Raw genomic sequence first — 15,039 nt, forward strand, 5'->3', positions numbered from 1 at the left:
CCAGACAACAGAATATTATTCCATGCTAAAAAGAAATGAGCTGTCAAGCCATGAAAAGACATGGAAGAAACATAAATGCATATTACTAAGTGAAAAAAGCCAATCTGAAAAGGCTACATAATATATGATTCCAACTATATGATTCTGGAAAAGGCACAACTATGGAAAAAGTAGAAAGATCAGTGGTAGCCACGGGTTAGGAGTGAAGATAGGGTGAATAGGTGGAGCACAGAGGATTTTTTAGTGCAATGAAACTACTCTCTCTCTCTCTCTCTCTCTCTCTCTCTCTCTGGCAATGGATATATGACATTACACATTTGTTAAAACCCATAGAACGTACAACAAAAAAGAACCCTAAGGTAAACTATGGACTCTGGGTGATACTGATGTGTTCCTGTAGGCTCATCAATTGTACCACTCTGTTGGGGGATGTTGATTATGTATATGTGGGGTTAGGGAGTATATGGAAACTCTGTACTTTCTACTCAATTTTGCTATGAATCTAAAAAAAAAAAATCTATTTTTTTAAAAAGCAATGGCTTTACAATAATTTTTTAAATAAAATAATAACAGAGGTTTAAAATTTTTTTAATCAGAATGGCCATCATCAAAAAAGCCTACAAATAATAAATGCTGGGGAGGGTGTGGAGAAAAGGGAACCCTCCTACACTGTTGATGGGAATGTAAATTGGTGCAGCCACTATGGAAAACTAAAAATAGAGTTACCATATGATCCAGCAATCCCAATCCTGGGCATATATCCAGAAAAGACGAAAGCTAATTTGAAAAGATACATGCACCCCAATGTTCATAGCAGCACTATTTATAATAGCTAAGACATGGAAGCAACTGAAATGTCCAAGGACAGATGAATGGATAAAGAAGATGTGGTGGGAGGGAGGGAGATGTAAGAGGGAAGAGATATGGGAACATATTGTATATGTATAACTGATTCACTTTGTTATAAAGCAGAAGCTAACACACCATTGTAAGGCAATTATACTTCAATAAAGATGTTTAAAAAAAAAAAAAAAGATGTGGTGTATAGATACAATGGAATACTATTCAGCCATAAAAAAGGATGAAATAATGCCATTTACAGAACATGGATGGACCTAGAGATTATCATACTAAGTGAAGTAAGTCAGAGAAAGACAAATATTATGACATCACTTAAATGTGGAATCTAAAAAACAGTACAAATTAACTTATTTACAAAACAGGAACAGACTCACAGACATAGAAAACAAACTTATGGTTACCAAAGGGAAAGGAGGGAGAGGGATAAATTAGGAGTATGGAATTAACAGATACACACTAACATATATATATATTAGATAAACAACAAGGATTTACTGTATAGCACAGGGAACTATATTCAATATCTTTAAATAACTTATAATGGAAAAGAATGTTTTTAATATTATATGTACAACCAGATCACTTTGCTGTACATCTGAAACTAACACAATATGGTAAATCAACTATATTTCAATAAAAAATTTTTTTAAAGAAAGAAAATTTCCCAGAACTTAGTGACATGTTTGTTTGAAAGAGCCCACTGTGTCTGGCATCACAGATGAAAACAAAGCTACACCAAGAAACATCACTGTAAAATTTGGGGCATGGGAAACCAAGAAATTTTCCTACAGATTTCCAGAGAGTTAGAACTAAGATCTGGATACAAAATGCTTTTGGACTTCTGAAGATAGGAGATACTGGAAGATAGGAGGCAATAGCACAGGTATTCAAAATTCTGAAGGAAAATTATTTCCTGCCTGAAATTCTGTGTTTATTTGGATGTGTTCCCTGCAAGAAAGAGGAAGACCTGGGATGCAAGGAATAGGAAAGAGGAGAAGGTAATTCCCATGGCACGATGACAGGAGCCCTCAGCACAACAGCTGTATAGAAGTTATCAGATGGCAGCTGTCCGTGTCCGAGCAGGTCAACAGGCTCCAGGGGAGATTTTCTTGGGAAGACGAAATTGTGAAAATAACTGATTTACCCAAATCTGTTAAAAGGAGATTTATGTAAGTGGCTGAGAATTTAGGATTAAATCACAGAGGAACATAGAAAAACTAAGCAAATGGAAAAATAAGACAATTATTAATTATTAGGAAAAAAGTTTTGAGGGAAAACTAATCTTAGTTAACTATATGTTTCAGCTGAGAATAGATTAGCGTAATTATGTAAACAGTAAACAAAGCTTTTGGCCAACCCAAATTATGATCTACGCATATTGGTAGAATGAGAAAAAAGGAAAGATACAGTGGAAGAAGGACAGCAAGGAGGAGAAGAATTAAATATTCATCGCAAACCACAGATACTGCCTGCATTTGAAAATCGAGAAATCCAGAAACATGGAGGTGGTAAATATCAAAAGAAGCAGTTACGGTCGTGGTTCCTCTGGAGAAGAGGCCAAGGGGGTAGGGGTGGGGAGCTGCTTGTCAACAACTGAAGGCTCTGAGATTTTATCCCACTTGCATGCTAACCAGTCAGCTTGCCACAGTTTCATGGAGGCTGGCAGAAGACACAAGACTCCTGCATCAGAGACAAAGAACAGATTGTTAGACACAGCACTAGTAGTATTAAGAGTATTATCTTTTATTTGGTCCCCTGAACCCCAGTTCTCACAGAGTGGTGCCAAGAGAGCCAGATGGTACCTGTACACACAGCGGAAGTACAGGAGAAGAAGCCTGAGCTGAGACAGCCTGAATTGCTAATAATGGACAGTAAGTCTGCCTGCCTTTTTGCTTCAGAGGAAGATGCTGTCTCTTCCAAGGTTGCTTGCTATGCAAACATGTCGAAAAAGACCGTAGGGAACAAAGTAGGGCAGTCAGTGCCTCACTCACGAGACGTGAAGACCAATGGAGGAATACATCAAAAGTGATGTTTTTCTTAATAAACCTCCTCAAATTATTTGATTTTTTAAAAATTACATGCACGTATAACTTTCATAAAAATGAAAATTTACTAACTTAGGAATTTTACATTATTAAAACAACTTGCCTGACACTTCTACTGACTGGGTATCTCTTCTCTCCAACGGAGAGCCAAAGTCGGAAAAAAACTGGAAAAGGACGTTTTCCAAAACTTCGCGCATGGCGGGCTGGTCCCAATGAAGGGCGGTCCCAACCCCAGCTGTCCAATCTGTGCTGAGAGCCAGGGGGTGAGGCCGGCGAGCCCACCCTTCCCTGGCCCTGGCTTCGCATCGGGGCAGGCTCCTATACGCCCCGAGCGCCCGGTTCTGCATCTGCAAGACCCGGATGGGGCGGCCCAACGCCGTGGCCGGTGGAGAGCTGCAAGCCACGTGTGTCGAGTGCCCGGAGCAGCCCTTTTGTAGCTGTGTTGATTGCAATGATCCGGGATGTGAACCAAGCCTCACTGGGGAGAAAAAAAAAAAAAAAAAGCATCATGGTCCAGCTGACTAGCCAGCGGGGGCTCGTTCGGGGCTGAGTCAGAGCGGGTCTCCAGAGCACAGCGCAGGAAGAGGGGTGGGCAGCTCTGCCGTGTCCCCGCAGGATCCCCGACCCCGGGGGACGAACGCGACATCCCCTCGCTGGTGCGCACAGGCGCCCTGGCCCTGCCGGGCGCTCGGACCACTCGCTCCCGCCCTTGCAGCTCCCTCGCCCGGCCTCTGACCCGCACAGACCCAGGCCGGGCGCGGGCGTGGGCGCTTCTCCGAGAAGCGGGTCTGCACTCCTACCCCTCCCTCCCTCCCTCACCGGCCGAAGCCTTCGGCCATGGTGGGAGCCTGGCCTAAGCGGATCCCGTTTATCAGCCCCATCTCCCATTACATAAGGCGGCGCCTATCTCCAGGGCATCGCCACAACCGCGGGGCCTTCTCCCACGCGCGGGGGCGCGCCTGCCCACCGCTCCCCGCTTGGTTTTGCTGGTCCTAGAGCGAGAGGCGGGCGTTCCACTCATCTTGACGCAGTCCACGGTGGTTCCCCACTCCTTCCGCCAACACAGGGACCCCCACGGGAGATGCTACTGACCCTATTCTGCAGATAAGGAAACTGAGGTCACAGAAGCAGGCAGCAGCACTCCAGGCACTGGGGAGCCACGAGGGGCAGGCCCCGGCTTCCAAGCGTTAGGGCCTGCAATTGTGCTGGGAAGCTTGGGGCTGGGAGAGAAGAGAGGGTGGGAATCACGTTACCAGTGAGAGGAGAGGGTGGGCAAGGCCGGGAGGCTTCTAAGCAGGGGCGACAGCCCCAGCGTCCCTTGGAGGAGCCTTGCGAGGAGGCTGAGCCCCACTGTCATTGGACAGAGAGGCAGCCTGAGCAGACAGAGAGGGGGCTGAGAGGGGGCTGAGAGGGGGAGGCACTGGCTTAGGGGAGGAAGTGGGTGAGGGAGAGACTTGACATCAGCACCCAAGAGGCAAATGCTGTGGCCTTGGTTGCACGGGTTTCTGGAAGACTTCTGGAGAAATGAGGGAAAAGCAGGGAAATGGCTACATGCCAGTGTCCCTGCAGGGGGTGGGCTGCCCACAGGGGACCCTGGAGTGGGGGCAGGCCCAGGAGTCACACCCCACAGCCTTCAATCTGCAAGGGAAACTTGAGGCCTCAGAGGGCACAGGTGGTCGCCCCAGGTCTCAAGTGGCAGTGGGAACAGTTAGTCTCCAGGGCTAAGGCTGCGTCCACCTCTTGCCAGCCCCACCCACTGAGGGTTTCCCAGCAGGACGGACCCACACTGAAGGCTGGGTGGGACACCCAGTGTCCAGTCTGCACATGCTGAGAGTTATCAGCAAAACAACTTTTCAAAGGAAAGATCCCAGGAGGATCCCTGAGTCTGACTGGATCTTTCAATGGAGACCTGGGAATCTGCACTTCCATAATCCTTCCCACAGCGGGGCCAACAGGGAATCAGGTGGGACAAAAGAAGTGAACTTCACTCTTCTCCTTTTATCCTGTTTGAATTTTGTACCCAGAGCAAGTATTGTTTTGGTAACGTAACAGACCAGTTCACTGAAAAAAATAAAACCCCCAGATTCCCACATCTGATAGACTGTGATCACAGCACTGTCTGCCCAGCATTTCTGGTGACCTAAAGGGACCTGAGGACAGGAGCTGGGTGGGCACCCAGGGTGGACACTGGGCAAAAGTGCTGGATTTCCAGCTGGCACGGTTGACACCAGGCTGCCCTCAGGGCCCTCCCACCTACCCCACCAGTAAGCTCATCCAGATCTTGGAAACTGCTCCAGACCCCTCTCAGTAATAAGTCTACAAGAAATCAAATTCTTTCCTTTATGTGACGCTGGATTTTCCACAAAGTAAAATCAAGATGAGTAAAGATGTGGTTTGTAGATAGTGCCCGACAAAGCGGAGACCAGGGTGTGAGGCATCACCACTTGGGCCTATAAAAGCTGCCACGAGAGGCCAAGGCCACAAGATACTCAGATTAGGCCAGCCTATGCGTCTGCTTCTCACTCTTCCTGTGCTGGCTCTAGGCTCCATGGCGCTCTGGTTGACTGTGGTCATTGCTCTCACCTGCTTTGGTGGCCTCGCCTCCCTGGGCCCTGTGCCTCCCTCTACAGCCCTCAAGGAGCTCATTGAAGAGCTGGTCAATATCACCCAGAACCAGAAGGTGAGTGCCTGCTGGCCACGGTCCCAGCTCTGGGGGTGCAGGGGTGGGGGACTCTCAGGAAGGGTAGCGGTCATGGTCTGGGCCATGAAGGCTGGGCCTGGTCCTAAGATGCCTGTAGGTCAGGAAGAAGCCCCAAGGACTAGGCGATGAGCCTGGCCATGGGGGAAGGGAGCCAGGTTGGGGTGGGGGATGCAGCAATATGGGCAGACCCGAGAAGGAATGTGGCAGAGCCCCCAGAGATCACCTGCTCCCCTGGCCTGGCCCTGCCTGCCATGGCCAGCTCCTACTCAGCCGTTTCTGAACAGAGGAGACCAGAGAAGGGCTGGCACCCTCCTAGAACTATTTGGCATTTGCCAATTGGCTTTGAATGTGATAATGGGGCCGTTATTCACAGCATCTTAGTTAAGCCCATTCTTATGGAAGAATCCATCAGTAGAGTCAGCTCCTCTCCCCAGTGGTGACGGCCCACACTTTCTGAGCACTAATAATGTGCCAGGCCCACTGCTGGGGCTTTACATCTCATTTCATCGCTGCCAACCACCTTAAGAGACAGGTACGATACCCCATTTTACTGACTAAGTGTCAGTGAGGTTAACTGACGAAAAGTCAGATTAAACCAGTATTGGACGACACCAGAGGGCCCATGCTCCAAACTGCGGTATACCCAATTCAGAAGGCAGGCTGTTTACATACTAGACCCACACGGCCTCCCATCTGATTGGCCTGGTCACCCCCTCCCTCACCCGACACTGTCCTGGACCTTCCCTGCAGGCCCCTGATTGACTGGCCTGTGTCATCTGTCCTCCTGCCCTGGCTGTGACAAGCTTCGCACAAGGCTTGTCCCTCACTGGCTGTGTTACTCAGTTTTTCTCTCTCAGCTCCAAGACCCTGTACAATGGGTCTCCCCTGCTGTGCAGAGCAGGAACTGAAGCTCAGGAACACTGAAGGTCCCAGGCCTGCCCCTGCTATATGGGGATGCCTGTGGGGCCTGATCCCTGTGGAGACTTGGCCTGGGCTGGCTGGGCAGGTCTGGGACCCTGCCAGCACTCAGCTCACTGTCCTCTGCTCCCTCAGGCACCCCTGTGCAATGGCAGCATGGTGTGGAGTGTCAACCTGACAGCCAACATGGTGAGGACCCCTGGGCACTGGGGGGAGGTGGCTGAGGCTGCAGCCCTCTGCTCGTCTTTTCTGAGCCTTGCTCACACGGCTGGGGGTTCCAAGCAGGCTTCAAGAGCCACTCTCCACCCCTCATCATCTGGGCTCCCCACCACCCAGACCCACCTCCACCAGGCCTCCCAGCCCCCTCCCTCCTGCAAACTCACTGAACGTGCGGCCTGACCCCCCGGCGTTTTCGTCCCCACAGTACTGTGCAGCCCTGGAAGCCCTGATCAACATCTCCAACTGCAGTGCCATCCAAAGGACCCAGAGGATGCTGAGCGCACTCTGTCTTCACAAGCCCTCAGCTGGGGTAAGGCCCCCCTGCCCCCCCGACCCTGCACCCACTTCTGCCAGGCCTGGGCTCACCCTGGGAGATTCAGGGGAAGCTAGCTGAGCATCTGAGGCACGTGTCCACAAAGCAGTGGGCCCACTGTGGAAGCAGGGACATGCCTTTGGGATTTCCAAGACGCGGCCTGAGGGCTCCTGACTCCTACCTGAGCTTCAGTTCCACATCTGTAAAATGTGGGTAATAACAGCACTCACCTCATGGGGGCTTTTGTGGGGATTGACCCAGCCAGTCCCCAGAAAGCCCCTGGTAGATGCTGATCGTCCTGGTTCTGGCGTTCCACTAACATGCTGGCCTCTTTGCCCTGCAGCAGGTTTCCAGCGAGCACATCAGAGACACCAAAATTGAAGTGGCCCACTTCTTAAAAGACCTGCTCAAACATTCAAGGATCATTTTTCACTACAGAAAATTCAGCTGAAGCATGAAGAGCTAGCATTATTATTTGCAGAGGCAGACCCTGACCATCTAAGTTGCAGATTTCTTTTTCTTTCCGATGTCAGAAATTTATTGGGGAGACTGGAGGAGGGTTAGGGAGGGGGGTAAGATTTCCTTAGCTTAGACCTGAGCCTGTGCTGCCTGCCTTGAGCCCAGCCAATCCCACCTGCCCCGTGCCTTGGTGCCCGGGGCTCAGCCTGGTGGGCCTCCTCCATCTGGGGCTCCGAGCTGGCTGGACAAGGGTGGACCTTGCCCCACTTGACCTCCCCCTCCTCAGAACTAGCGTTACAATGGGTGCCACCCTCGCCAGCCAGCCAGTAGAGGAGCCACCTGCTTTACACGGGGGTACCTGAGGCAGAGAGCAGCCCAGGCACATTTCTTCTTGGCCTTATTTATTATTGTGTGTTATTTAAACAAGTGTTTTTGTCTGTACTGGGGATAGGGAGGGACTGTTACTGCCAGAACTTGGAGCCAAGGGCCCGGAGACTTGGGGCTCCTGCACTAAAGCAGCGAGCATTAGGAATCCCTGGCAATAAGTACTGTATGCAAACTTCTGCTACCTCACTGGGGTCCTGGGGCCGAGGCAGGGGACAGGTCACAGGGCCAGAGTAGCCACTCTTGTCTGACGGCCAGCAGTCGGCCCTCAGCTGAGTAATTTATTGTTTTTCCTTGTATTTAAAGTTAAGTATTAAAATATGTTATCAAAGAGTTAATAATATATAGAAGAGCAGCCTAGAACACCGCATATGGTGTGGATTGTGGGGAGGGGTCATTGGACAAGTTGTTTCATTGACTTTGTCAAGCTGGAGGCCAGAAATAAAGATGGTGACAAGAGACCTGATGGTGTTTGCCTTTTATGTTGGCCTCTGGGGACGCTGGCCCGGGTTCTGAAGACTCTGAGGAGCACTTTGGGAGGCAGGGCAGTTGGAGGGGGGCCTAGGATGGAGTGGAGGGGGAGTGAAGTACAAGACCTAGGCTGAAAAGAAGCAAGCCAGTGCCTGGGGAGAGGGGACCTGGCCAGGAGGAGTTCCCCACCACCACCTGCAGGGAGGTGGGAGAAGCATGGGCCAGGGTGTCGGGGTTCAAGGAAGGTGTCTGGAGAAGGCAGAGACCTCAGAAGTGGTCTCAGGACCACAGCCCTGGATGAGTGGCCAGCCTGTGTCTGGCACCACCCACACACCTGCTGGTGTCGCCCATATGAAGCTCAGGGAAGAGAAGGTGGCTTGCCCAAGGTCCCACAGCTGGTATGGAGCAAAGCCAGGATTTGAACCCCAAACTCACTCCAACTCCAAAGCTCACACACTTAACCACCTTGCCTCCTTCTGTCCAAATGCCATCTGTCCTGAATGCACGACCTTTGTAATACTGTCACCAGCCTGTGTGGGCACCTCCCCTGATGGGGAGCTCACTACTTGTTCTCTAGGGACAGCCCATTCAATGTCTGGACACCTCTCATCACTAGAGAGTGCACACTCGCCACCTCTGTGAACAAAGACGCACCAGTGACTTGTGGCCCCTGGACCGTGGAGTGACTGGGGTGGAGAGCCAAGGTCACAGGGCCCTGATCAGACTGCTCCTCCAAGCAGGTGCTTTTGCTTCTCCTTCAGTCAAGGCCAGCACATGGAGGGCAGAAAGCAGCAAGCCTCAGCAAGCCACAGCTAATGGGCACGCCCATCAGCCACGGTTTACACTGTGGATATTCGGAAGGACAGGATGACTCTTGCAATGGGTGGTGTGTCATCAGAGACCAGCCTCAAATGCTGAGCGGGAGGCAGGCACCCTCCCTGGGGAGCACAGAGCCCTGTGGGAACATCTACAGCGATGCTCACCAGTCAGTGGAGGCAGCCACTCAGGAGCCGTGAGAGCTCAGGCCGTGTGTGATTCAGGCAACAGAGGCCACGGCAGGACCTGTCCAGGGTGCAGATGACTGCGGCAGACTGCTCCAGGGACCACTCTCAAATGGAGTGAACCCCTCATTTCCACCCAGGCAGAGGTGAGGGAAGAAGCCACAGTCAACTGTGCAGGGATCTGGGGATGCTCAGCCCAGGGAGGGAAGTCCTGGGAGGGGGCATGGGAGCTGAGTGTCCCATGGGCTGTCCAGCGTGGGAAGTGACGGTCTCAGAACCTGTTAAGTCCCACTACATTTGCTGAGGACTGCCTGAGACCTGCACTGCACCAGCTGCCCGGGCTAGCGGTGACCAAGACACCACATGCACTCAAAGTTTAGCAGCAGAAAGAAGTCTTTAAACAGTGGGGGTCTGGAGAAGGGTGCTCTACCCTGGAAGGGTGGGAAGCTCGAATGTCAGGGGTGAGGGCAGGAGTGAGATCTCCGCTATCCTCCTCCATCCAGAGATTCGGGGATTTTAAGGTCAGAAGAATATTTATGGAAGATTGATTTTTCTTCTTCTTTAACACAAAACTTCGCTATCCCTTCTCTGGTAGCATCACCTTTGACCCATGTGCTCTCTGCCCAAGCAGGGCATTGGCCTGTCTGTCCAAAAGGAAGATGGAAAGGCTTCCAGTGAAATTCCCTGTGAATTTCTCAAGAACAAAGACTGGAATTGAGGTTGGCCTGGGGGAGGACCCCTTAGGATTTCCCAAGCCACAGTCAGGAGGGCCCTGCTGCTGGGGGCACAGTGCCGCCTGGACCCCGCCACTAGGGGTCTGCAGCGCACCACATCCTCAGCCGCCGGCAGCTCCCTGTCTGCGCCTCCGCCTCACCCGACACTGTCTCCAGAGAGGAGCCTGTGGTCACGGGGGCGCGTGCAGTGAGCCGGAGGGGGCTGGGGGGCCTTCCAGGGATGACAGACCTCACAGAGCCACAGAACCAAGCCGCTGTTGCTGGCAATGGGAAAGGGGGCCAGTCAGGAATGAGAGATAGGGAAGGGAGAGGAAAAAAAAGGTATGTGTCAGCTCTTGTGGCTGGGAACATCACCACCTGGGGACTGACCCTCCGGGTATATGCTGGAAGTTTTCTCTAGCCATGTGGTCTCACTTCTTTCATGCGCAAGGCAAACCCCAAACAGGGCCCAGGGAGAAGGGGCGTCAGGAAGAGACAGAAGGCTTGGTGAGTGGGAGGGAGATGCTCGTCATGGGGCCCAGGGTGGGGAGCCCCTTGGCACCCCGGGAACCCCAGGCCTAGGAGGTTTCACTGGAAGAGGGAGGGGCTTGGGCTCAAGTGAGAAGTGAGACACACACTCAGGTTTCCAGTGAACTTGGCGCCAAACACCTCTGTTTGCCGCTCAGATGAGGTGTCAGAAAACACTCCCAGTCACCTCAGGGATTTCTCTGAGGCTGGTCGTCTGAACTGCTCAGGACCCAAGAGGACAAGGGCCTGCATCTCGTTTCCTTGTGACCGAGCAGCTTGAAGGCTGGGGTTTATCGAATGCATCAGCTTATCGCTTTTTCGTTATGATCAACGGGGCGGTGCCTTCTGCTTATGATCTTAATTTAGCTGGTCAGTTTGAACAAACTCAAATCCTGCTCCTCCCTTGAGCTGACTCCCTTCTAAGGGAGTCTTAGAAGAGCCAGACGAGTCTGGGCTGACCATGTCCAGACGGGCAGCCTGGCCTGGGACACACAGGCCAGGGGCACCCAGCCTTTCCAGAGGTCCAAGCCGGTGTCGGAACTGGTGGCTGTATCACCCCTCCCACACAGGCTGCCCACTCCTACTCTGAAAAATAAAAGTCACAAAGCCTCATTATCTTCACTCATTTCTCGGCTCCACCCAAAAGCAACAGAGCACAGGGTTTGCAACAAACTTTCCCAGATCAACTGATTTCTCAGCAGCAAGGGAGAGGGCCCCATGACGAAGCCATTTGAAATCCCAGAAGCGATTTTCTACTTACGACCTCACTTTCTGTTGCGCTCTCTCCCTTCCCCTCCTGAGTGCCTTCTCTTGTGGAAAGTGATTCTCTCAAAGCGTCGTTCAGAAACACCCCCAGCCCGCGTGCTGCCTGGGCAGATGCTGCTGTGTGGTCGCCAGTGACGCAGACGCCATAATTAAATATAGCAACTCCCGTCAGCGCCGCTCTCTGCATCACTTGGACAAGCGTGGGGCCCGAGGGCTCTTCCTGAAACCCACGAAGGTGGGAAGGCCCGAGGTGGCTGTGGCAACCCCTATAGACCCGAGCTGATGGCCTCTGGCGGACCAGAGGGGCCTAAGCCAGAAGGAGTCACCTCACCAGAAAGGCAGTTTCTCATTCATTGTCTTCTCTTTCTTCTAATCTCTGTCTTCCCACATTTTCTATGAATAATGAGCATACATTCATTTCCCACTGGGGGACAAAGACAAATTTAATTGAAAAAAATAAAGCAACAGAACATGGAATTGACGCCTGGTCCATGAGGCAGGAGGGAGCTGATCAAAACTGGGGTTGGGAGGGGCCAGCAGCGCACCTGGGAGGCACGAGCCCAGGACCCCTCATCTCAGGTCTAACTGCTCCCTGGGATCAGCTGTCTCAGGAGAGGAGGTGGGCCTCTGTAGGGGCCTGGGGCGCAGGAGGTCCTGCACTATTCCTCTCATGGGTTGGACCTCCTTGGGCCAATCAGATCCAGTGTTTCTGAAGAGAGAAGAAGACCTTCCATGCTTGGGGGTCTTTACCTCGCCTGGCCTGCCTGGAGGTGGGGGCAGGGGGATCAGAGGGGGAGGAGATGGGAAAGGGTGGGCCGCCAGCCCAGCTCTGAAGCTGAAGAGACGTGGATGCCCTGCGGGTAGATGGACGCTCCCGCAGACTCCTCAGCCAGCTTCCCTCTCTTTCAGGAGAAGAAGCTACTTGACCATCCACTTGGCAAAGCCCAAGTCCACAGCCATGCCCGTCTCAGCTCCCTCCTTCCCTTGTCCCCTCGTCCCCGTGTCGGCGGTCCTCCCTGCGTCTATGCCCAGAATCCCATTCCCCCTGCCTTCTACGGGGGCTTGGGGCAAGGACTTCAGGGTCCAAACCACCCTGGCTTCAAGTCCCAGCTGTCCCCTTGGCTTCCCCTGTTGTGACTTAGGCAGAGTCTCAGCTGCCCCTCTGTGAAATGGAGCTCCATGCATTCATGCAACAAGGATCTCCTGAGGCTTTTATTAGGTGCCAGACACTGTTCTAGGTGTTGGGGACACATCGTGAAAAAAACAAGATTACTTCTAGTCGGGGGGCAGGATGCACAAACTAGAGAATGCAGGGTAGGCAGGGGGCGGTGAGCGCTGCAGAGGGCAACGGAGCAGTGGGGGGCAGGTAGAGGCTGCTGCCATGTTGTGAGAGGAGGTCAGAGAAGTCCCCTGCTGAGACAGGATAGAACCAAGATCTGGATGAAGTGGGAGGAGTGGGGAGAAAGCTGTTCACACAACAGAGGGAAACGTCTAGGAAGAGGGGACAGCGAGTGTCAAAGTCTTAGCAATAGCAAGCACTCGTGTGGCTGAGCAGAGCACGGGCAGGACTGGGCTTTGCTCCAGCTCTAGGTGTGATGGAGCGACACGGGCTGCTGTGTGAAGAACAGACCGTGGAGACAAGGGTGGGGCGGAACGACTAGTCAGGAGGCTCCTGTGGAAACCAGGTGGGAAGTGACGGTGGACGTGGCAGAGGAGGGTGGGATGTGGTCAGATTCTGGAGATATCTGGGTCATCTATATAATATACACTTATTTGTAGACATTATTTACATCAACATTATATGTGATGTATAATCATTGTAAATATATGTATATTATATAATACATAAATATAAATATTAAACATATATTTAATTTTTCTATCCATGTAAGTCTTGGTAACTCCCAGGTATCCACTGCCCAACTTCAACAGTTAGCAACTCATCTCTGCCCCATCTGCCCTGCTTCTGAGCAGGGCTGCAGTTTGAAGGCAGAGGCTTTGGCAGCAGATTGGGTGTGGGGCACGGGAGGTTTGCACCATGGTGTGAGCACCCTGAAGGATGGAGTTGCCATTTACAGAGCTGAGGAAGCCTGTGCTCAAGTGTGTCCCATTTAAAAAATAACTATTGATCGTGTGTGATCCCCCACCCCTCGCAACTAGCACCCCAACATAGCTGGCCTTCCGAAACGCATCTACACCACTGCTTCCATTTCGTGAGCCTACTGCGCTCCAGAAGCCACCTCAGTGATGTCGCCAATTTTCTCCCATCACTAAATCCAGCAGAAGCCCTTCTGCCCCTATCTCGCCTGACCCCGAGGAACATGTGATGCTGCTGACCACTCACTTGTCCTCGGAGGCTCACGCCTGGGTTCCCTCTCAGGCTCTTGGCTGCCTGCCTCCTCTCCCTCCTTCTGTGTTTCCAGTGCCGCAGTCATTTCCTGTTCCCTCTCTTCCCTCGCCCTCCCATCCAGGGCAACACTGTTCCCTTAGCTTCCCCTCGTCCTCTGTCTACAACGCAGACCCTCCTCAGCTCAGAGCTGCAGGCGCCTCAGTTCATGCCCCACCTCCGCCACCCTCCTTCCCTCCTCAAAGGCCATCTCTGTGAATGGCGGTTCCCCAGGCCAGAAAACTGAGGTCCTCTTCCTCACCCCTATATTCAGCCAATCCTAAGTGCTATTAATAATAATGATGATGATGATGATAACAATGATAATGGTGATAATGACAGTTGGCATTTATGGGCTTCCTACAGGGCAGGCACACCGAACACTTTATATGTATTACCTCCGATCATCTTCCCACACCCCTAGTATTAGCCTAATTTGATGCAGAAGCCTGGACAGGGTCACCCTTTTCCAAGTCACCCAGAGAGTAAGTGGCATAGCTGGGATTCAGAACAGCCAGCTCCCACTGACTCCAGGTCCCTCTACTGCTGCTAAGTAACACCAGACCCACAGCACACACTGCCTTCCCCTCCACACCAGCTCCCTCCTTCACAGGGCGGCCACAGTGTTCTACCTGGTTCCCTTCCCAGGCCCACTGGCTTTCTTTGGTTCCTCGGGGAGCTCCCCCCTTTAGGCCTCCCACTGCCCTAGCACCGACCCCGCCGCCATCCCCTACCTATTCCAATCTCTGCTAAGTATCACTCCCTCGGGGGAGTATCACTGTTTTCATGAAGAAGCCCGTGAGGAGTTGGAAAGGGCTCTGCTGGGTGTTGTCTGGCACAGCTGACACAAGAGGAGCAGGGCTCAGGGAGTCTCTGACTGACCCAGCCGGGGCCCAGCAGTCTTCAACTTCCCTCTGTGCTTTAGTGCCGCCCCACCTGCTTCGCCATCCTGGCCCGCGACTCCCGCAGGCTGAGAGAGGCTCCTTCGCCTCTGTCCTCGTGTGGCTGGGTGCTTGCTGCCGTCCCTGACACGCAGGCCCCCACCTCCCTGGCCTCTGAACACCCAGCCACATGCACAGCTGCCATGGTGTCACCCTGCAGGAAGGGTGGGGACCTTCTGGTCACTCCTGACAGTCTGGAGAGTTTATCCTTTTTTCCCTGGCCTCATCCAACCATTGAAACAAAGCAAAAAAGAAGCTGTATTCTGCTTCTGAGCTATGGATCCCAAATTATATTCCTTTTCTGACTCACATCTTTGCCCCCAGAACCCCAATC

The 15,039-nt window shown here is 52.3% G+C and overlaps 2 protein-coding genes across 3 annotated transcripts in view; one reads left to right on the forward strand and one right to left on the reverse strand.

Annotated features, from left to right (window-relative positions):
• Positions 1–3,016: 3,016 nt before the first annotated feature.
• Positions 3,017–15,039, reverse strand: part of KIF3A (kinesin family member 3A) — a 102,460-nt gene continuing 90,437 nt past the window's right edge. For both annotated transcript variants that reach the window (XR_009502382.1, XR_009502381.1), the window contains one exon: positions 3,017–3,384. The gene's annotated coding sequence lies outside the window, so the exon portion shown is untranslated. The remainder of the gene's footprint in view (positions 3,385–15,039) is intronic.
• IL13 (interleukin 13) lies at positions 5,455–7,508 on the forward strand. Its single transcript, XM_059917051.1, has 4 exons — positions 5,455–5,586; positions 6,661–6,714; positions 6,950–7,054; positions 7,404–7,508. The coding sequence occupies exons 1-4, from the start codon at positions 5,455–5,457 to the stop codon at positions 7,506–7,508; spliced, it is 396 nt and encodes a 131-aa protein (XP_059773034.1).

Source organism: Balaenoptera ricei, chromosome 3, assembly GCF_028023285.1.
Source record: "Balaenoptera ricei isolate mBalRic1 chromosome 3, mBalRic1.hap2, whole genome shotgun sequence".
NCBI classification, from domain to species: Eukaryota; Metazoa; Chordata; class Mammalia; order Artiodactyla; family Balaenopteridae; genus Balaenoptera; species Balaenoptera ricei.